Source organism: Uranotaenia lowii, chromosome 2, assembly GCF_029784155.1.
Source record: "Uranotaenia lowii strain MFRU-FL chromosome 2, ASM2978415v1, whole genome shotgun sequence".
Taxonomy (NCBI): domain Eukaryota; kingdom Metazoa; phylum Arthropoda; class Insecta; order Diptera; family Culicidae; genus Uranotaenia; species Uranotaenia lowii.
This window is the reverse complement of record NC_073692.1, coordinates 242,359,221-242,381,260: the sequence shown is the minus strand read 5'-3', so window position 1 is coordinate 242,381,260 and position 22,040 is coordinate 242,359,221. Positions and strand designations below refer to the sequence as shown.

At 31.7% G+C, this 22,040-nt stretch overlaps 1 protein-coding gene across 2 annotated transcripts in view; it reads left to right on the top strand.

Annotated features, from left to right (window-relative positions):
• Positions 1-16,073, top strand: part of LOC129744630 (monocarboxylate transporter 10) — a 47,102-nt gene extending 31,029 nt beyond the window's left edge. For both annotated transcript variants that reach the window (XM_055737247.1, XM_055737246.1), the window contains 3 exons: positions 10,404-11,540; positions 11,599-11,670; positions 15,381-16,073. In XM_055737247.1, the coding sequence (XP_055593222.1) occupies positions 10,404-11,540; positions 11,599-11,670; positions 15,381-15,409 (1,238 nt within the window). In that variant the 3' untranslated portion in view covers positions 15,410-16,073. The remainder of the gene's footprint in view (positions 1-10,403; positions 11,541-11,598; positions 11,671-15,380) is intronic.
• Positions 16,074-22,040: the final 5,967 nt, after the last annotated feature.

Sequence of the window (22,040 nt, the reverse complement as noted above, 5' to 3'; positions counted from 1 at the left end):
AAATTCGCTCAGAGAGTGAAACTCTCTGGAGCCACTGATGATTTTGAAACTTAAAAACATTGAATTCAAATCCTTGGTGGTGGGAGGGAAAGCCAATCTCTGAAAGAAGTTTAAAGCAGCTTTAAATTTTGATAGTAGGTGTTGGTTAGACGGATACGTGGGGGTCTTTATTAGCCTTATCACTCTCTGGAGCCACTGAAGTCTTTGATACTTTTTCACAATGAAATGAATATAATTGCAAAAGGAGTCTTATTAAAAATAATCAATTGTATTGTTTATCTATTTTTTCATCAATTCAAAGGGCTCCCAATTAAAGCATAACCACTAACATTCTGGTACCGGAATGTACAAAATGTATTCTGTTTTCTGTTCGTTTATTTTCGTATGCAGGTCAGTCAACTATCATTTTTAATCTCTTTGGTTCGCATTTCAGAAAAATTTTCGTTCAAAATGACAACGATAATTCCGTTTAGAAATGTGATTCGAGAATCGAAACGAGCAACGGCTGACTTGAAAAACTTTCATCGATTGTCTATGTGTGCATCAATTCGAAAATTTTACTGCGTGGAAGTTATTTGAACAGGAGTCTAAATAGGTGCAATTTCCGCAATATATTACCGAACATTTTATGGAATAAATAACTATGATGAAATGATTTTTTTTTACAGAAATACAGTTTTTAAACAATCTTTTTTATGCAGCGATGATGCTAAATTAAACAGATGAAATGAATAAGGAGCTTTCAACAAATTTATCGACGCTTCTTATTAAGCATGTACATACATATGTAGTTATATTCGATATTGTTCTTCTCTCAAAACATTTTTGTGGATATTTTCAATTAAGGTAATGCCTCGGATTTATCTACTTCCAAATTTATGCCCTTTTATACCCGATTTTTTCATAATTTTTATGACTACGCAAAAAAAAAACAAAATTTGATTGACCATATTAGTACTTAATAAAAAAAATCTTGTTAATTGACATCGTCCTGTAAGAAAGGGAAGTCAAAAGGAGAAGATTGTTTGTGATGATCATGATCTCATTATTATCATGATTTTCTTAAAACGATGCTCAATTTTGTTTATATAACTGATGTTTTTATTTTTTCAGTTACTTAATTTATTGGCCTCATCGGTGAAAAGTGATATCGTTTTTAATAGAGACATCTTAAGATTATTACATTTTATAAATAGACAGAAAGTTAGAAAAAATGAAATATGGTGAAAACCAGCGAGTAGAATTTATTTCGAAGCATTATCATCACATATAAAATTTTTGTTCAGCACAAATCTCTTCATAAATTATTTTTTAAAGTATCCAAGCAGGTAAAAATGATTGATTAGTAAAAAAATCTCAATTATACAACCCTTCGTTTCATTAAGTAACAAATTTGCATAAACTGAAGTATAGAAAAAGTTAAAAATTGTAATTTTTTTAAAATTTCATTCTCAATGTACACATTATTTTCAACTGATGAAAATTATTTCTAGGAAAAAATATAAAATCATGAAATGAAGGATTGACAAGCTTGTTTTTTTTTCAAATTGAGCATTCTGTAAAGCGGGGTAACTTTGATCAACATGGAATTCAACATCAACATCATCAATTACTAAGTCTAAAGTGAAAATATCTCAAAACATTTTTCTTCGTTTAAAAAGCTATAAATTAAGTTTCAAATTTGGAAAAACTTGATTTGTTTTTAAAAAGTTGAAATGTAGGTAGAAATGTAATTTCAAAATCTTGAAATATCTATTTTTCGAATGCTCGCAAACAAACTGATTAAATCAACGCGTTTAGAAGCAAACAGGTTGGTTTATGTGAGAGTTCAACTTTTTTCCTTAGTGAATTTATAGGTTTGGTGTATTTTTTGTTGTGGTTTGCGGTAAATTTTTTATATTTAAAAAATAGGGACATTTTCCAAGAGTAAGCCAGTCTAGGACAAAAGGCTAGAAACCCTATCAAATGGTAAAGTTTGAAGGAAAAAATGAAAGGAGAATAATGCGACGGCCTAGGGATTTGAATGATGGCACAATTTCATTTGTTTTTGTAGTTTAAATTTAATTAGTAATGTTAAAAAGTTTAGCCTCTAAATTTATGTAGGATCATCGTCCATCTGAAACCCACATATTTTATGTTTCATTTTATTTAAAATACCTTAAATGTTCCGAACTGCCTTAGCAATTGATAAACTAGCATTTGTAAATAGTATGAAGGTGTTTTGTATCCTTTATGATCAAGAAAACTTGTTGAAGCCGTCAAAATAGAGACTGATCAATGTTACCCCAAAGAATCAAATTCTAAACAGAGACGAAATTGATTTTTAAATCAAATTTAAAGAAGTCTAATAAATTTCTACAACTGTGATTTACGTTCATAGGAGTCCAGTATTGGTTTAAAAAATATGAAACATGCCACAATCCCCTTAACAGAAAAATAATCGAAAAATAATGAAAAAAATGATCAATCTTACCCCGGATAAGGTACTTCAAAGCAAACTGACTAGCATGGGTAGCCAAACCGTGGCCCGCGGGCCACATTTGGCCCGCGAACGCCAATTTGTAGCCCGCGGAGCTTTAACAAGTTTCAATGTTATTACAAAAGAATTATACTTATAAACAGGGCCGTAGGAAGAACCGACTCATGGGGGGGGTTTTGGTGACTGATTTTTACCTATGATTTATTGCCCAACAATTCACGAATACAAAAAAGGAAAACAAATCATGTTTGTAGTTTTATGATAATTCATTTTTAAGCACTTTGACATTTAAAGTTTTCGTATTAAATCGTAACTTTAGAAAATTGGTCCTAAACCTAAAAGGTAAAGCTAATTTCATCGTAGGTTATAATCTTTGAACTTGTTTAAGAGTTTGGTAGATCAAACTTAGTTGATTTGGGCATAAAATAAGCTTTTCGGGAGAATCTTCCTTTTTTCAAAAAAACTTATTCTATATTTAAATCGAACAAGCCCAATCTTCAAAACTGTTTTGCAAGTTCAAAGATTTTAACCTTTGATGAAAATAAATTGAATTTTCATTTAATAAATATCAGTAAGGGATTATAATTCTCAGATTTCCCCTTCAAATTTTCTTGATGCAAACTTGAACCAAATTAATGATTTTAGTATAAAAGTGCAATATTAACTGCAATTTTTTATTATTATTGTTTTTCGCTTCCACTAGTATGCTCCATTAAAAAGCATAATTTAAACGTTATGAATCTAATCATAAAACCTCATTCTACAGAATTTTGTGCAGATTTTTAAGGTGAAGATGTTAAAAGAAAATATTTTTCATAATCGAATCAATTCCATAGAGAAAATCCAGTGTTGATTTTTTATAGATAAAATTTGAGATTTTTGGAGAAAACAAAGAATTGAAATTCTACCTTTTATTTGTAATTTTCAGCTGAATTGTGTTTACAAATTAATTTTGTTTAGAAAAATTGAAATCTGGAAATTGAACCGACGAGCAATCTTAACACATCAAGGATCGCGAATAAATGTATGAGGAGAAATTCCGAAATTCGGCATTCTATATCTGAGAAATCCCTGGAGTTGTGGATTTAATTTAAAAAATTTAGCATTTTTAAGTTACGGCAAATGTTTTGGTCAATTTTGTCGAATAAAGTTTAACATTCAAATTCAGTTCATTCGAGTTACACTTCGAAGTGTAGCACACTGTTCTCGCTAAATTTGAAATACTCAGAGCCCGGCTCCGTTTTACTCAGACATAGCCTTTTGTATGACGAAGCTGTCGCTTGATCTAAAACGACTCAGTTTTCCCGAGTAGTGGCTACTCAGATGACACGAAAATTGGCACTCAGCGAATTGGAGTGCTTGAAGGCGACAACTGAGTTAATGTTGATCAGTTTGTTAAAGGCCTGCCATCACTAATCGCTTTTGTCTGCAATAAACATCAGAAAACCCAATTTCTAATGGTAAATATTTATAAGCTTTAAATAACAATTTATGAACAATCAGATAATTTAGATTTCATTACAGGGCACGATAATGGAAAATACCCTCATCTGTTGATTAAACGAATAATTTTCGGATGTGCACCAGCAACAGCGAGGCAAATCACAATGAAAGAGCAACAATTGTTAAAATTAAGTTTAAGATTTCTGGAAAATATAATACTATATTCCACAATATTTTACTGTTTTTATTCTTTTTATATACATAATTATTCATTTAACTGGGTTTGACTATTCCTACGTAAAAGAAACGGCCAAAATTCGCCCCGGAATGATTCGCGCATTCTGAGTAACCCCGACTCAGTTGTCGCCAAAAGGGCTGTTAGTCAGTTCTGAGTAAAAGCCGTTTAGTCAGAACTGAGTAAGTGCGGTTTTGGCGACAACTGAGTAGCCGCCACTCTGGACTGAGTAGCTGAAAGTTAGCGAGTTGTCAAGCGAAACAACGAGATATCTCGTATTTGGTCCGCAATATGTTAAGTTCATGATCTCTTAAATTCCCCAACAATTTATGTTGATTGTAATTTGATAATTTTTCTAAATTTTAAAGCTGCATTCTGAATCTGAATTCTGAACCTGAATTCTGAACCTGAATTCAAAACTTGCACTTTCAGTCTGTTACCGAATTTACTTACGATTTTTGAATATACAAAAAATACGAATTCCGAATCTTATTTCCGATCAGAATTTTATGAGCCAAGCTTTGGCGCCCTAATTCATGAATCTTATTTAAATTTTAAATTCAGGTTTAATCTAAATTCATTGTTCAAATAATTTTTTTTAAATCTGTATTGTGAATCAGAATTAAAATATGAATTTACAAAGATCAGAATCTGAGTTTTCAATTTTGGTTTGCCATTTTGAAGCTTCAATTTTTGAATTTTGTGTAAAATTTAAGTTTGAGAACTTTGAATTTAAATATAAAACTATTTTTTCATATTCGGAAAACTATTATCAAAATATTGAAAATGCATATGATCTCCGAAGACATGATTTAAATTTGATATGAAATGCAAAACCAAATTTGAACCAGGATTTCAAAGCAGCTTTTCATTTCTAATTTCTTATGATTATTCGAACTGAAAAATCAGGTATCCTGAACAGGATACAGAATCCGAAATACGAAAATAGGAATACAACTTGGTTATGGGAATTATGGAATCAGAACCTCTGAAATGGGTTTAATTTAATTCGGAATATAATGTTAAGATCTGAATTTCGATGAAAAAGTGAGAAAATTTTGAAAAAGTTTAGCAGAATTGTAGACTTGGGATGTATTTTTGAGGTTTTGGCATTAGTTTTAAGTCTTAATTGTTATTCTTGATTCACCTTACTCTATTGTCATAATTTGGATCTGAATTTAAAATTTTGAATGTAGAATACTTCGTTTTCTGTTTTGGATCCTCATGGGGGGGGTTTAACCCCCAAAACCCCCCCCGTTCCTACGGCCATGCTTATAAAACAGAGCAAGATCATAACATTTGTAAACTTCTTGTAAAAAAATCTTCGAATCCGTGAAAATCCGTGCGAACTTTCAACGTTTAAATTAATTCAAAAGCTTGAACTAAAAGTAAAACATCACCAAACTGCCAATATACACTGGGTTTCAGACTTGAATTTGACAACAGACTCCAAGATGTTAGAAAGCATTGTATGCTTTTTTGGAATGTCATTCCTTCACCAGGAAATCATAAAAAATTGGGAATTTCAGCACAAAACCAGAAAAATTGTCATTTTTAGGAAATTAGCTACAGAAAAGTTTCTTATTTAACTAAATGTGATAAAAACAAAGCTCCTTCAATAGCATAGACATATTTTTCATCACAATTTTTGAAAGTTTACAGAATTCAACTTCTGACGTGTAAATGTACTGATAAGTACGAAATTCGGCTAAAAATCATAGATACAGGTTTTATTTTTCCTTTGAAAATCATGAGAACATTTTCACATCTTTGGAGAAAAAAATTCTAACCCAAAGACTATTATCCTGCATTGTTTTTAAGATCATGATATTTTCTATCGAAAAGTAAACAAATTTTGTGAAAGAGTAATTTAAGACATCTTCATTCGTCGCTCTAAAATTGCTTTATTTCATATTACCTTAAAATTTTCAATTTTGGAAACGAAATTTTGGCAAAAATATCTTTTTTTAAAGTTTCTATAGATATTTTAGTACTTCCGAAGGCAAATCTTCATGATAATTTTTAAAATAAAAGTGTGAGGAGGATTTTTTTTTGTATTGTTGGAATTATTTAAATTTGAGCTTACGCTTATTCTATTCGAATTGCTATGCTTATAAATGATATATTTTTGAATTTTCACAATTTTTTATTAAACTTTTCTGTTTAAGATCATCTACTTCATATAGTTTTTATATAACGATAAGCCATCATAATTTTTGGAAGAAGTCTTTCCTTCACGTGATACATTTTCGAATATTTTCAGCTTATTACATTTAAATTCAGCTCTGAAAATTTTTCAGAAGCCAAAATTTTTACTTTTGTACTTTTACTAAAATTATTAAAATTTCAAAATAGGGTTGCGAATCTCGTTTTCTCAAAACTGTTAAAATTTTTGATAAACCATGTTTTCATCTTAAAGGCTAATGTAATAAAAGTCAGAATAATTATAATTTTTTTACCAAGAAAAACCGAGAAAAACTTGGGAATTTCAGCAAGCAACAGGGAAAAATAGCAAGCAACCATAAATATCTTTTTTGATTGTTTCGATTATAGTCGTTTTACATATTGAAATAAAGTAATGGAAATACCATTAGACAATTCCTTTCAAACTCTGGAGCTTTACAGCTTTTAAATGTTTTTTTTTTTTTTACTTGTTTAAATATATCAGTCCTTTTTTTATTAATTTTCTTAGCGATAAATTTAATTTAAATTATGTAGTTTTAGTCTTATTCTTAGTTACCCTTTATATTAATAATTCTTTTTAATCTTAGTTTTTTCATTAGATCAAAAATGGATCTCTTAAAAGGAATATTCTTACACTGAGATTCATTTTTTAACAAATATTGTTATATTCCCTCATTACATTTCCTCGCATTAAATAATCACTTTGAAAGTTCTCAGCATAATAAAAACTTTGCTCGCGTTTTCAAGTACCTATTAAGTTTTTTCTTGTTTTTCTGCCAGACATTGAAACAGGTTAAGCACCACTGACTCTCAGTGTGTGCTGCACGGCTAGCTAAATCCCAAAACACAAACACTCAAAACCCAAAACTTGTAGCATTATCACAATTTACTTACACAAAAATTTCACTAATAGGACATATTCAAAACCTAGGCTAGCTTACATTATTTTATCCTACTTACGGGCCCGTATTTCCTACATTAGTGTACATATTGACAAACAAGACGAACAACATCCATATCACAGTTGATCCGGCACAGGAATATCACAGAATTTCTGGCAACCCTGCCTGGTTGCACTGCTCCACGGGCACGCACCACTGCCCGGAGCACCTCCGCTGTCTGCTTCCGGCTTGGCCAAAAGAATGAGCTGGGCTCAATAGTGCGTTGAGCTCCCGAACAACGGCCCTGAAGAAAACAAACATTTTTTCTCTTTTTCTCAAAGTTTTCCTTCACTATTTTATAACTCACCCTGTTGGGGCCGTCATTGATAAACCGGTTACTAGAAGCATCAACCTGGTTTGCCGTGTTCATCGTCGGGGCTGGATGTTGTAGATTTATGTATAGAGCTAACCGTTGCCTGGGAGTTAAAGAGAATGGATGTTTATCCGATCCGTTTTTATCCGAATTGTTTTCGCTCACCTCCTGCCGATGCGGGGCGACCCGGTTCTATATATGTCACGGCTTCGGGGTGCAACGGATTACTCCACCAACAGAAACGGTGAACTGTTTCGCTGTGCTATGTTGTTTTGCTTTTTCTTTGTTTACGTTTTCACATGTGTTTTCGTTTGACAGGTTACACTCTTAATTCTAAACAGTTAATTTTGGCTCGAATTAATACAATTACTGCACGCTCATTACTTAATAATCACAAATACTTAATTATAACGCTACAACATGCTGAGAACAGTTAGCGTTCATTACCAGGGGGTTCAAATCGAGCTTTTTGGTGTGAAGAAGTGTGGTGGGCGGCTAAAAAAATAAAAAAAAAATTATTTGAAACATACTTTTAAAGTATAAATGGAAGAAAAAAATGTGCTTTCAAGAATTTTTGGCCTGCAGACAAATCACATTTCTTAAATTTGACCCGCCACCTGAAAATGTTGGCCACCCATGGACTAGAGCTTAGCAAGAATAGAACGTCATCTATCGTACGATCTAATTTATGAACCCAATGCATGAGCTATGTTGCGCAACAGAATCCTTTCGGTATGAAGCTAATTGAAGATTAATTTTTTAAACATTCAATAACTTCTTCTCAATTTCAAAAACTTGCATTTGTGACTTCGTGAGTCTAGCTCCGAAACATCTGGCGCTCACGTCAGATATCTCTACGAATGAATTTCGAATCTTCAAATCAAACATCAAATCCGTATTGTTGTACGGGGTGCGAGACTTGGTGCACATATGCGGTAAGGCTGCCTCCATTAATTAAGTAACGCAAAAATACACTTTTCTGACTTCCCCCTCATATGTCCCCATATGTCCACCCCCCTATGAAAATTACCAAACGCTGATTAATGCCTCCTTACTCATATTTTTGAATTTCAATTTTCAAATGTTAAAACACTGGTTTTAACATCATATTTTTTTAACGTTCTTCAAATTTCATATATTTGATGATTATTACGAGTTGATCTGAGCTTTTTAGCTGCTGTTCACTTAATTTTACTCAAGGAGTACAACTTGTTTTGGAAAATATACATCACTAAATAATATTACTTATTTAAAATAAATAAACCTTGCATTTGTTTAATTCATGGAGTAAAATTCTTGGAAAATGTACCTGATATTCGGTTTTCCAATGGTTATTTTATGGATATTCAATACAGATCTAAAGAAGTCTCTCTAAAAATCTTTAAAAGGGGAAGGGATAAGAATCAGCTATAATCATGTTAAAGCTTACAAATTTTAGCAGACTAGGTTGCTTAGCATTCTCCTGCAAAATTAGCATGACATGAAAATAGCAGCGATAAAAATGAAACTTTTCGAAGAAACTCGTACGTAACTAAGATCGCTTTCAAGATTCTTTTCAGACGGCCAGTGTCAGTCGGCCAGTGTCAGTCGGCCAGTGTCAATCGGCCCGATTTTTTTTGCAAATATTATATGTTAGACATGAACATAACACCATATTTAATCTTTATGAGTAAGGCTTCACTCAGATGTTCGCCTGAGCATAATATAGTAGTTTGGCTCATGCAAACGTTTATCAAAAAGAAAAACTCTGGAGGCGGCTATCAACAAAGTGCGGTGTAGAATTTCACAGCTTCAGTCGCATATTTTACTGGAGCATGTAATCTTTAGAACATTGAGTTGACTCATTGCAACAAAGAAGCATTTTAACCACACGATATTCAAAGGGCTTCATCATTTATTTTGCCAATACAGGTTCATGACGCGACCGGATAGCAACAACTGGACCAACCATCGGAAACATACAAAACGGAAACCTCAAAATGGATTATATGTTTACCTCGCTTGAAGGAATTTCACCAAAAACATTATGCTTCACGTTGCACAGTATCATATTCGCAGCAATGTTTCATCCAATTAGTGTGACAATCAATCTCGTTTTGACAACCAGCCAACGGGGTTTTTTCATTGAGTGTTTTTACTGCGAAACAGCATGTAGCCGCATATCGGCCTATTTCAATGTCTGGCTCTGGTTCATGCAGAGTTTTTAATTACAACGTCATAATTATGGCCGAATCAAAGCTGCGCTTTCAGGGAATGTTTTGTTTCGGAAAGTAGGATGTTAGGTACTTTCGTTTTCTTAGGTTTCGTCGTCATTTCCAAAGAGCCAGATAAGCAATTGTTCATAACAATAATTTAACTGATTAAAGACCGGTCAAAAAAAATACGACGTCATTTTTAGCTGATGAGTAATGTGACCATCCAGTTATACAGATTTTGAGCATTGAAACAAAATAAAGAAGAAATTTAATGTTAATTGAATAAATATAACAATTGAAGGATTTTTTTAAAAGAAATACCCAGATATTTCAAATCTGTGTTCAGTTGTTAAATCTCATAAAAAATAGGAAGTTTCACAGAGTATCTGTTTCATTTCAAATCAATGATAAATTAAAATCCCAAAATATTTGGGATTGCCTCCAATTGTGACTTTCTAAAACTTGCACTTTTTTCTTCTAACTCGAAATCAGAAAAGTTTACGAAAAATTATTCTAGAAAAGGCAACTGATCAGAATTTTTGCGACAATGAACCAATAGATGCGAATATTAAAAACAAAGTGTCTAATTCCCAAAAAATCTCTTCATTTTCAGCCCTCGTGGGATCGCTCACAATAGGAACAACATTCTTGTTATCTCCTGTTTCCGGAATACTCACGGACAAGATCGGTTTGCGGAGGACAACTCTCATCGGGGGCGTTCTGACGTGTGGAGGAATGTTTCTTTCGTCATTCTTTACGGATAATGTATCTGCACTGTACTTCACCTACGGAATCATGTTTGGACTGGGAGCTGCGCTGGCGTACACCCCGTCCCTGGCCATTCTTGGACACTACTTTAAGCGATACTTGGGTTTCGTCAATGGAATCGTAACGGCCGGATCCAGCGTGTTCACAGCTATCATGCCTTATTTGCTAGATAAACTGGTGACGCATCACGGGCTGGCCAAATCGTTCCGAGTATTATCTGTGATATCGAGCTTTGTGATATTCTGCGCACTGCTGTATAAACCGTTGCAACCTCCACCGCCGCCTCCAAAAGTGAAACCTGGCCGCTCACAGTTCAATACGATGCTGAGATCCTTCATCAATTTTGACAATTGGAAAAAGAAGAGGTACATTATCTGGGCCCTTTCGATTCCGATCGCGTTGTTTGGATACTTCGTACCCTATGTCCATATGGGTAAATTCGTGAAAGATTCTTTCCCTGGTGAAGGGGAAAATCTACCAGTTATGTGCATTGGAATTACCTCTGGCTTGGGACGAGTTATTTTTGGATTTATAGCTGATCTTCCGCGAGTTAATCGTGTGCTGCTGCAACAGATGTCGTTTGTACTAATCGGCACAATGACGATGCTCTTACCCGCCACTGGATCATTCTGGCTTCTACTGGTGATTGCGCTAGCTATGGGTCTGTTTGATGGATGTTTCATTTCCCTACTGGGTCCTATTGCTTACGATATTTGTGGTCCACGTGGAGCAACGCAGGCTATCGGATTTTTGCTTGGACTATGCTCGATTCCGTTGACCGTTGGACCTCCGGTAGCTGGTTTCCTGTATGATCATACTGGTTCATATAAACTGCCGTTCATACTAGCCGGAATTCCACCACTTTTTGGAGCAACAACCATGTTCCTCATCAGATGCGTCAAGGATGTTCCAGAAACACCTGCAGCAACACCCTTGAAAGATCCTACGCACCAACCTCTGGCACAAACCGCTTGGGATTGTGGTAACTGATTTGTGTTGAATCTGTTCTTACTTCGTTATGCTATACTTACCGCTTACAGAAAATGGACATCCTAACGGAAAAGCTAACGGTCACGTACGGGAAGAACGCCGGGCAACCCTTGCCAGTACAGGTATTAACATAAAAACTCCTTTGCTTGGAAATGTTGCTGTGTCCTCACTGGTGCTTGAATCATATCTATCTGGCTATCCGGAAAACTACCGCCAACGCAAATACAGCTATAGCTATCTGTAGATTAGTTTTGTATTAATGCATCCTTCTGATAATTCCCAGCATATCTAGTTGCTTATCACTCATAACATACTAATCACCTTTCACTGCTTTCATGAACCAGTATCTTTTGCGACAGCAAAGTTAACAATTGTGATCATGATCCTTGAAGTGTACATAAAAATTTTCATTGGCGCTTAAATGATACACGCTACAATTTAAAAATTAATTTATGTTTGTGCTCTTAACATATTAAATATTAAATTGACTGTGGATTTTATGTTTGAAAACATACAACTCTAATGTAGATGTAGACTGAACTTTTATTCTTATAATTCGAAGCGATAAATATTATGGTGTGAGAATTGCTAATTTTTTAACGCTGATACAACAATTTAAAGCAACAGTTGTAGATGCACCATTGCTGTTAAGATTACGATTCTTTTATATATAAATAAGTAACATATGGAAGCAAAAAGTCAAGTTTATCAGTAGTCTAACGAGCGTCTATCAGCCTGCATTTCAATTCTTGTTACGATTTGTATTTTCCAAACTGCAACACATTAAAATCGTGAATACATTAACACGGGACAATTCCGAAGTTCATGCTATTCGGCGAAAGATCAAAGCGATTTAAATATATTTATTACAATTATTTTACACTTGACAGTTTCGTCATTTTGAGTGTAACGATAGATATAAGGTCCTCAATATGTTAAGGATTTGAAATTTATTGGCTATTTCATTAACACTAAACGTACCGGAAGCGGTCAAATGACGGTTTTTGAACTTCAAACGATGATTACGCCTTATATAATTGTTTTTTTCGCAAATTTAACGACAGGACTATTTTTGTTTTTGAAATGCAAGTATTTTTGTGTTTTTAAATTTTTTTAAGTGTTACGGTTTTCGAATAACGTATGTGGTATACCTATTCATACCGCGAGCGGTCAAATGACGGCAAACACTGTTTTCGCTAAAACTCCCTTGTTTCTCAACCGATTTCTACCAAATTTATAGTTTTGAAAAGCTTATAACTCGACTCAAATATGTTTCTCAGCTACAATCAATAACTTTAAAGTTATTTACAGTACAAGAAAAATTTTATGAAAAAACATGCTTCAGGAAAAAGGTTGTAAATCAGTTATTAAGAGCTAGAAAAAAATTTCACTTAAAGCCTGAGAAAGCTGAAATTAGAAGCTATGTGTTGCACATATGGAAAAATTTTTTGAAAATTTTCTAAGATCATGGCCTCAAAAAATGTAAAAAAGTTGTGTAAAACCCGTACTTTTCAATCAATCAACCGCCAAAGCTGTTCCTGTTATTGTAGAAAATTTTGAAAAAGTGAATTGAAAAGTAGACGTAATTTGTCACATTTTGGCATCTTGAGATTTTTTGAAATACGAAGTACATAATTTATGACGACTTTTCAAAGGTAGCTGTTTTTCGAACTTTTTATCAATTTGGATTTTCTGAGACAATTCCTACACCTAAGCTCAGCTTTGCACTGGATTTTGAGTACTTTAACGTGAGGTTTAGGCGATAAAACTATATGTAAAAGAAAGCTTATTTCATACCGGTTCTAGTGGTGTAACTGCATTGGCGGTGTAATGCTTAGCAAAAAAATGATAAATAAAACAGTGAAGTAGTTTCTGAGTTTTGAGAAGTCAGCACAAATTCTTGCTTGGCAGACGGGCGCAGTGGGTGGTAATATCTCACAGCTATTTTGCACACGAAACGGGTGAAAGGAAACGAAAAAACAAACGAGCATTCGCTCAAATTTTCTGGTTTTACTTTCAGAAATATATTTATTATATTTTTTACAAGCATCGCACCGCCAATGTAGTTACGTCACTAGAACCGGTATGAAATAAGCTTTCTTTTGCATATAATTTTTTTGCCTAAACCTTACGATAACATACTCAAAATCCAGTGCAAAGCTGAATTTAGGTGTAGGAATTGTATCAAAAATCCGAATGTTCGAAAAACAGCTACCTTTGAAAATTCGTCATAAATTATGTATTTCGTATTTAACAAAATCTAAGGATGCCAAAATGTGACAAATTACGTCAACTTTCCAATTCATTTTTTGAAATTTTTCTACTGTAACAGGAACAGCTTTGGAGGTTGATTGATTGGATAGTACGGGTTTTACACAATTTTTTTACATTTTTTGTGGGCATGATCTTAAAAAAAATTTGGTAAAAATTTCCGTATGTGCAGCATATAGCTTCTAACTCCAGCTTTCTCAGGCATTAAGTGAAATTTTTTTCGAGCACTAAATAACTGATTTATAGCAATTTTCCTGAAGCATGTTTTTTCATAAAAAATTTTTTGGACTTAAAATAATTTTGACATTATTGATTGTAGCTGAAAACTGTCTGAGAAACATATTTGAGTCACATTATAGGCTTTCCAAAACTATAAATTTTAAAGAAATCGGTTGAGAAACAAGAAACTTTTAGCGAAAACAGTGTAAACCGTCATTTGACCGCTCGCGGTATGAATAGGTATATACAAAGTGTCGGTATGTTTAGTGTTAATGAACAATCAGTTATGTTGTCTGATTGTTTTTGAAACATTCATTAAACTATACTTCTGGGCGTGACTGATGACTATAATAGATTGCGTAATCTGAAATAGCTTTGCCAAAAAAAAAATGGGTCTCGATTTTTGGGTCACTATTTTGAAAGTATAGAACTGCTTCGTTATCAGTATACTAATACGTCGGGAATCATTCTCACATTGCGTATTTTTTTTGTATACAACAAAAGCCAAACAAGTTAAAATGAGATTACGGAAGAGTTCATCATTCATCGGTGCAGCTGTTGAACCTCAGACGTCTTTATTTGAATGAGTCGAATCATTGCTTTGTAATCTTTGTTTGTAAAATCAACCTACACGGTTTACTTTAACACATTGTGTTTTGTTTGTGGATCATGTTTGTAGTGAGTTACCCAAAAGATGCCTGCCACATTTTTAATGGCAAGAAACTAGTAGATTTTATTTAAAATTTAGTAGATGATATTTTTTATATTTACTGATTTAGATCAAGAAGATCAATAGGATCAAACAATTTTAAATAATGGAATCTGAAGGATGATGATAATCGAATGTCTTTCTTAACTATGGTGACAAAATATAAGGTTTCAATTCTGAAACTTTTTCTTATTCTTATAATTCCTTCTTATTTATTAGAATTTTTAATTGAAAATTTGAATAGGAATTGAAAAGTTTTTAAAATATCATTTAGTTTGCTTAACGATTATATTAAGTTGTAAAAAATTCTTGTAGTTTGCTTATCATTTGTAATAAGATTTAACGCTCGAAGGTTGTTACATGTTTGCTTTAACAATCTGTAGCTTGTGATTACATTTCTTTTTTGAAACTTGTGTCGCTTCAGGTTATAATTTGTTTGTAGAATATATGAAAATCCCACAAGTTTCGATTTTCATGTCACGTGTGAATAGTATTTTCGTCAATAGAGCGCATCTGAAAGTTGTTCATCGCTTCATTAAAAATTTCCTTTTAAAATTAATAAAATAAAATTCAATAAAAATACGGCATATTACGATAGTTCAATCGTTACTAACCTCATTGAATATCTTTCAGAATCACTTACAGCGGAAAACGAAAACTGATTTCGGGGCCAAGGCTCCGGAAGGATTAGTTGGGTTTAAATTTGTCTATAGTTAAAATAGGAGCAAATCATCAAAACGAAAAAAATACAGGAACTTCTCAACAAATTGCGTACGTACTAAATCATCGCTCGACGTGCATTTTGACCATCAAACACCATATTAGATGTTTAATTGTGATTGTGAGCGGGTCGAATGTTTGTTTGTTAGTACTATCTATAGGTAATTTTTCGGATGAACAATTTCATCGGCTTGAAGCCAATAATTTTAGCTAAAATGATGAAAGATCAATTGAAAAGAAGATCAAGATTACAGAAATAATCAATTCGAAATCGTAGAATCTAAACAATCGTGTGATTGATCGCTTTCAAAACGGCATTCAGTTTGAAACAGATTCAGTTCTAATTTCGTTCTTAACAAACTTTTGTTTCTAGCAAAAGGATGTTCCAATCGAATCTAGTGTTTGCATTAAACAAGATATTGCATTTGAATATACACTATCCTCAGATTGAATTGAATGCTAATTAGTTCAGAAAATGTTTTAGTAAGTTGTACAATATTTATGTTTTAGTAAATAGGTAACAATTGAATTGATCTAGTAGTGGAATGAAAAAAATAATAGCGATCGTAATTGTGATTGAATAAAATTATACATATATTGGATAAATTTGCATTTAATTTTTATTTGAAAGAAACGTCCTTTGAAAGAAATGTATCTACCTTGTACTTCTTGCCTGTCTGAAATATCAAATTAAGCCTTTATAATTAAAGGCAGCATTAAATTGTGTAAACCCAAAAAACCATAAAACCATGGAGAAGTATGTTTTCTAATGTTCTTGCTCTACAAGAACGGCTTGGGCAAGCAAAATTAGAAATTTATACAGGTTTCGGGTATAATTATAATCAGACTATCATAAATAAACTTTTTTGATCCCGTTATCCAAGTCGACTTTAAAAAACTGACCATACACACATATTTTGTTTATTGACCCATAAAACTGACCTGTGCGGAATTTCAGCTCAATCGGACCAGATTGAGGGTTGCCTCAAAGCGCTCAAAGCTTCGTTTTCCATTTACCCTCAAAAAGGAACCCAACGTAAAAGAAAAAGAAAGGAACCCAAAGTTAAAGAAACCGGGAAAATCGAAATTTTGATGTTGATTAGAAATGGTTTAAAAACCACAAAACGTCGAAATCTGATGTTGTTAAAAAAAATTTTTGGCCAAAAATTACTTCCAATATCAACGTTTAAATCTGGTTTAAATAGAATGAAAATTGGACCGAGAATCGACTTTTGGAACTTCACCGTTTAAAAAAAAAACAACGAATATCTACGGAATGTTTAAGTTTCGTTTGTTGACCCTAAAAATCATCTAAAAGGGAAGTGGCAGAAACTGGGAAAATCGAAATTTTGATGTTTATGAGAATAGGCTTAAAAATCATAAAACGTCGAAATACGGTGTTGTTTATAAAAATTTTTGACCGAAAATCTACGTTTTTAAATTTTACTATTTTTTGTATGAAAAAACGACGGATATCTATGGAATGTTCAAGAATGTGCATGTTCATCCTTTAATTCATGACTTTTAAAAAAAAATGAGAATAGCAGTTACGGATTCAGTAAAATAATAACATTTTGATTCGAATAACACAACTGAACAAGTTTAAAGTCGTTATTTTGAGTAGGGGAGAATGAGGATACTTGATCCCTGGGGATACTTGATTCCTTAGCTATATCTCGAAACTGGAATGTCGTACAAAGATCAAATGTTCTAGAAAAATGTGCCAAACGGAACAAAACAGCAATGGTTGAAGCTCAAAAATGTTTAACAAAATAAGTTTTTGGGTTATTGAACTTTGTTTGAAAAATTTCACAAAATGTGACTTGAAGATCTGTTTTCATCATTTTAAAATGTTCCTAACATGGAAATATTATAACAAAAATATTTATTCCAATACATCAATTTTTCGAGTGTAGAATGAACTTCAAAATACAATATTTTCAAAGCGATGGGAAACTTCCAACTTTTTTAAGAAAAAGTTTTCTAAAATGTTTATTTTGGGTACAATTGATCCCTGATACATGGGTACAAATGATCCCGATATATTCTTCTTTTCAATGGATCGTGGTCATTGCTGATTACGAGATTACTAATATTTATCCCATAGCTAATATTCCTCCATCAATTATCTGAAGAAAAGGGCTAAAATAATTGATTTTCTCTTGTTTATAAAAATTTGCGCCCGTAATTATGCAATGGCATGAGGTTTGAGAATAAGCTATAGAATTTTTTTTCTGATAATTATAGATTGTGAAACGAGAACAAACATAGCCATAATAGTCAATTAACATTCTATCTTGGGGTTTTGTTTGATTTTTTCCATGGATTAGGGCTTCCTGAATAAAGGATCAAATCTCCCCTAACTTCAAAAATAACGCATTTTTTTTACTTCCACGAAAATACTTCTAGTTCATCTACGGGTTCAAGTATCGTTCTAATTTTAGGAGCATAGAAACTTGAAGTTACACGCTGTCAGAAAATGTAAAAGACAGCGAATTGCTAAATTTTTCCAAAAAGATATGGTGAAAATAAGAAAAGGGGATCAAGTATCCCCACTCTCCCCTACTATAAAAGTTATGGACCATCAAAGAAGAAAAATAATTTTAGAAATTCTTAATTCATTAGGATTTTACAAATGTTTTCCAAATTTGGTTCATTGAGTGCAGGAAGGTGTTTGTGATTGATTGAGATTAATTTTTTTTGGAATTTGAAAGTCTAAAGCAATAAAAGCAATTTTCCAAAAAATACTTTTTTTTCAGGGATTTTCAAAAAAACTACTTTGTTTGATATCTCATTCATACATTAAAATATCGTACTAAAAATATTATGGGCTAATTTCTTTTAATCTCTAGAATATTTTTTGTCACTATATCACTTAAAAATACCCAAGCGTTTCTGAGATATTTGGAACAAAAATAACAAAAGTATCAAAATTTATAAAAAAAATTCAAAATTGACGAAAATGTTACAAATGATTGTCGTATTCTTTCCAAGAAGCTTCCGAACAACTTCCATTCAGAACTTAACACTCGCGTCCGTTACCTCTAAAATTCGCCAATAAACTGACTCTAGATCTATAACCGTTTTTTCTCTCCATTTTTTCCTCTTCTGTCAATTCCGAAAAGGCTTTCTTGACACGCTTGGATAATAACATTCAATAGAAAGTAGATTTTACTCAGAGTATATTATACGTTATTTTAATCTATTCATTTCTGCTACTCATCTGTATCCTACAATCCCCTTCGCCCCTACTCTTTAAAGGTATGGATACTTGATGGATAAGATAAAACGTAGAGACAAATTGTTATGTAAAAAAAATCATTATCTTCCACGTATCATAAAAATTTTGAAAACATTTTCCTATTTTTCCATGCATTCTCTCGAAACAAAGTTCCGATCATCAATAAATTTAACCAATATGGTTTAATTCAAAATTCACGCTCAGATAGTGTAAATGCGCTAAATGACTGATTTTTTTCCTCTTTTTTTCAATGCAGCTTTGTTCAACTGTTATCACTATAACAATGCTCAATGAGCTGCAGGGTGCAGAATTATCAAAATCTTCTATAATAAAAGGGTTTTTTTTATATGTATATGAAATAATAAAGTTTTGATTTTTTTTTGTTGATTTCTATAGAAATCTTTTTTTATTTATCAAATACATGAACAAGATTGTCATCATTATTATTTGTTTTATTTCAATATTTTTTAAGACTTCGGGGACCACAGCTTCATTACAAGGTATACATCCTTATATAAATATTTATTCTATGTTATAGTTAACGAAACTTTTTTTTTCTTACGAATCAAAACTGTTGTGTTAATTTGAAACTTATTTATATTTAAAAAAAAATTCACTTCTAATCTAAGTTAGATAAAACATATAGTTTTTAAAGTTCATATTCATATTCTATTTTTTTTAACTTATTTTTTCATTTTCGTTCTTGGTATTGATAATTTAAATTTTATAATAAACTTACTCCAAAATTTTAAATTTATGTTTATACATATTTCATTCAAAATATCAGCCAATAATTTACACATATCTAATTAAAATGTTTGATTCCAATTTTGAAATCTATTAGGTAGGTACTAGAAAAAAAAATTATTATCTCAGATTAACGCATTAGTTGAGAAATTATTAATAAACAAATTCAAACATGTTTTTTTTTAGAAAGGTCAATTTAATTTTACAATCCTTTTCTCATTTTTCTTAAATGAATCATAATTTTTTTTTTCGATTCACTTCCTCAATCTAAAACTTTATTCGTATTTCAATTTTACCTTCCCATCGAAGTTAAATAATACTAAAATTTTTGTTGAATTCATTTGTTTTGCAAAATTACTTTTATTTTATTTATTGACTTTTATTTTGAGACCTAGTTAGTCGGAGGAATTATTCATAAACAAATTTAAACTTTTTTTTAAATGATCAATTTAATTTTACAACCCTTTGCTAATTTTTCTTTCATGAATCATCATTTTAATTATTTTCAATCTACTTCCTAAATCTAAAATATTCATACATTATTCTCGTTCACTTCCCATCTAAATTAAATAATACTTGCATTTTTGATAAATTCATTTAACATAGTCATAGTCGGATAAATTATTCATAAACAAATTAAAACATTGTTTCTTTTTTAAAGATCAATTTAATTTTACAAACCATTTCTTATTTTTGATGAATGAATCATCATTTTAATTTTTTTTTTTCAATTTACTTCCTCAATCTAAAATATTTATGCATTATACAATTTCACCTTTCTATCGAAGTTAAATAATACTGGCAATTTTGTTGAGTTCATTTATTTTACAAAAGTACTGTTATTTTATTGATTGAATTTTATTTTGAGATATGCCGTCCTATCGAAGCTCTCAAGTCTTGTTTTTTTTTTTCTCTCAAAAAAAATCTGAAACAAAATCATTAGTATTTTAAATTTATTCGCCAGGCTTTACTATCAAAAGCTTATAGCATTTTTCAAGGTATGTCTCTGTCCAAAACTTCGGACACTTATCTCATTACTCGTTAAACAAATCCAAACATATTTTTCAAAACTCCAATGAAATCTAAAAAGTTTTCATTTATTTTTTTTTCATGAATCGTATTGTTTTATTTTGTTTTTTTTTTCAAGATATTTTCTTATCAAAATAGTTGATTAATTATTCAACTCCGCCTTCCCATCAGAGTCAAATAATATCTACTTAGAGGCATGTTTCATTTATGTTTCACACATTCTATCGTTTTTTTTTTTTTATTTATTTTATTTTATTTTTTTTTTTTTTTGAGATCTCATGTTGGAAATCAATCATTACTGGGTTCGAAATCATAAGACCACTTTCTTTTAATTTCGCAACATCTGTATCTTTCACAACATCACGAATCATACGGACCTTTTTTGAGTATTAGAAAAAAGCTTTTTTTGCTCAATTTTTGATATACATTGCTCATTATATTATTTTATTGAATTCGATTTTAGAATTCCAAATTGTCAAATCAATTTGCATTTTTATTAAAGTACTTTTATTTTAATATCAAAAATTTCTATCATTTTATTTTCACACAAATCGCGCGTACAATTTCTCAAGAATCTTTTCAATATTAATTTTATTATGTTTTATTTCAAATAATGTTTTTACAAGAAATTTTTTTTATATTTTTGGTTTTTTTTAACAATTGATGGAACGTAAAAATTCCATTTTTTTAAATATAAAACTATCACACAATTGGGATTGGGCCTGCTAAAAAGAATAAAGCTTGCTCTTTACTCTTACACAGATTTCCATAAGAATGACAGCTAATCGGAGTGAAATTGGAGTGAAGGCTATTGCTTTCTTTGTCTAACACACGAGAAATCGTATACCCGGGTTGCGAGCGCGCCCATCGCCCATTGCTTCTGTCCAAAAAGGAAGCTCGAATTTTCACAGATTATTTTTGAGAATCTTTTTAAACATTACACTATTCTTCATCACATTTTTACACTGAGATCCAATTTATTAAAATGATCATTGCCTGCTACGAAATCATACGATAAACAATTTTTCCTTATTTTGCATTTTTTTTTTTCGATTAACTTCAATGTTTTCGCTTTTTTTTTTCGAATAAGTTTCATTGAATTTTTTTTCGAGTAACTTTCCTGTTCCCTTGGAATTCATTTCCCACATTCTTAAAAAGGCATTATTCAGAGAAACCTAAGAAGCATTTCTTAATTAAATATAATCTCTATTTTATTTTACTTTTATCACAATTGCTGGAAATACTTGTTTTTCTTTTTTTTTTTTATTTGAAGAATTTCGCCTTCTCATCGAAATCCGTTACATTTATTATTGAACTTCGCCTTCTCATCGAAGTCAATTATTGTTTACTAAGAACTTCGCCTTCCCATCGAAGTCCATTACATTCTGATTCATTATTTTCCATTTTCATTTTTTTTTCAATGGCAACAAAAACAACTTTTGAGAACTTCGCCTTCTCATCGAAGCCCCATTCTAAGCTAATTATTGTTATTATTATTTTTTTTCCAATCAATCATTCAGGATCTTCGCCTTCTCATCGAAGTCCCATTTTAAGCT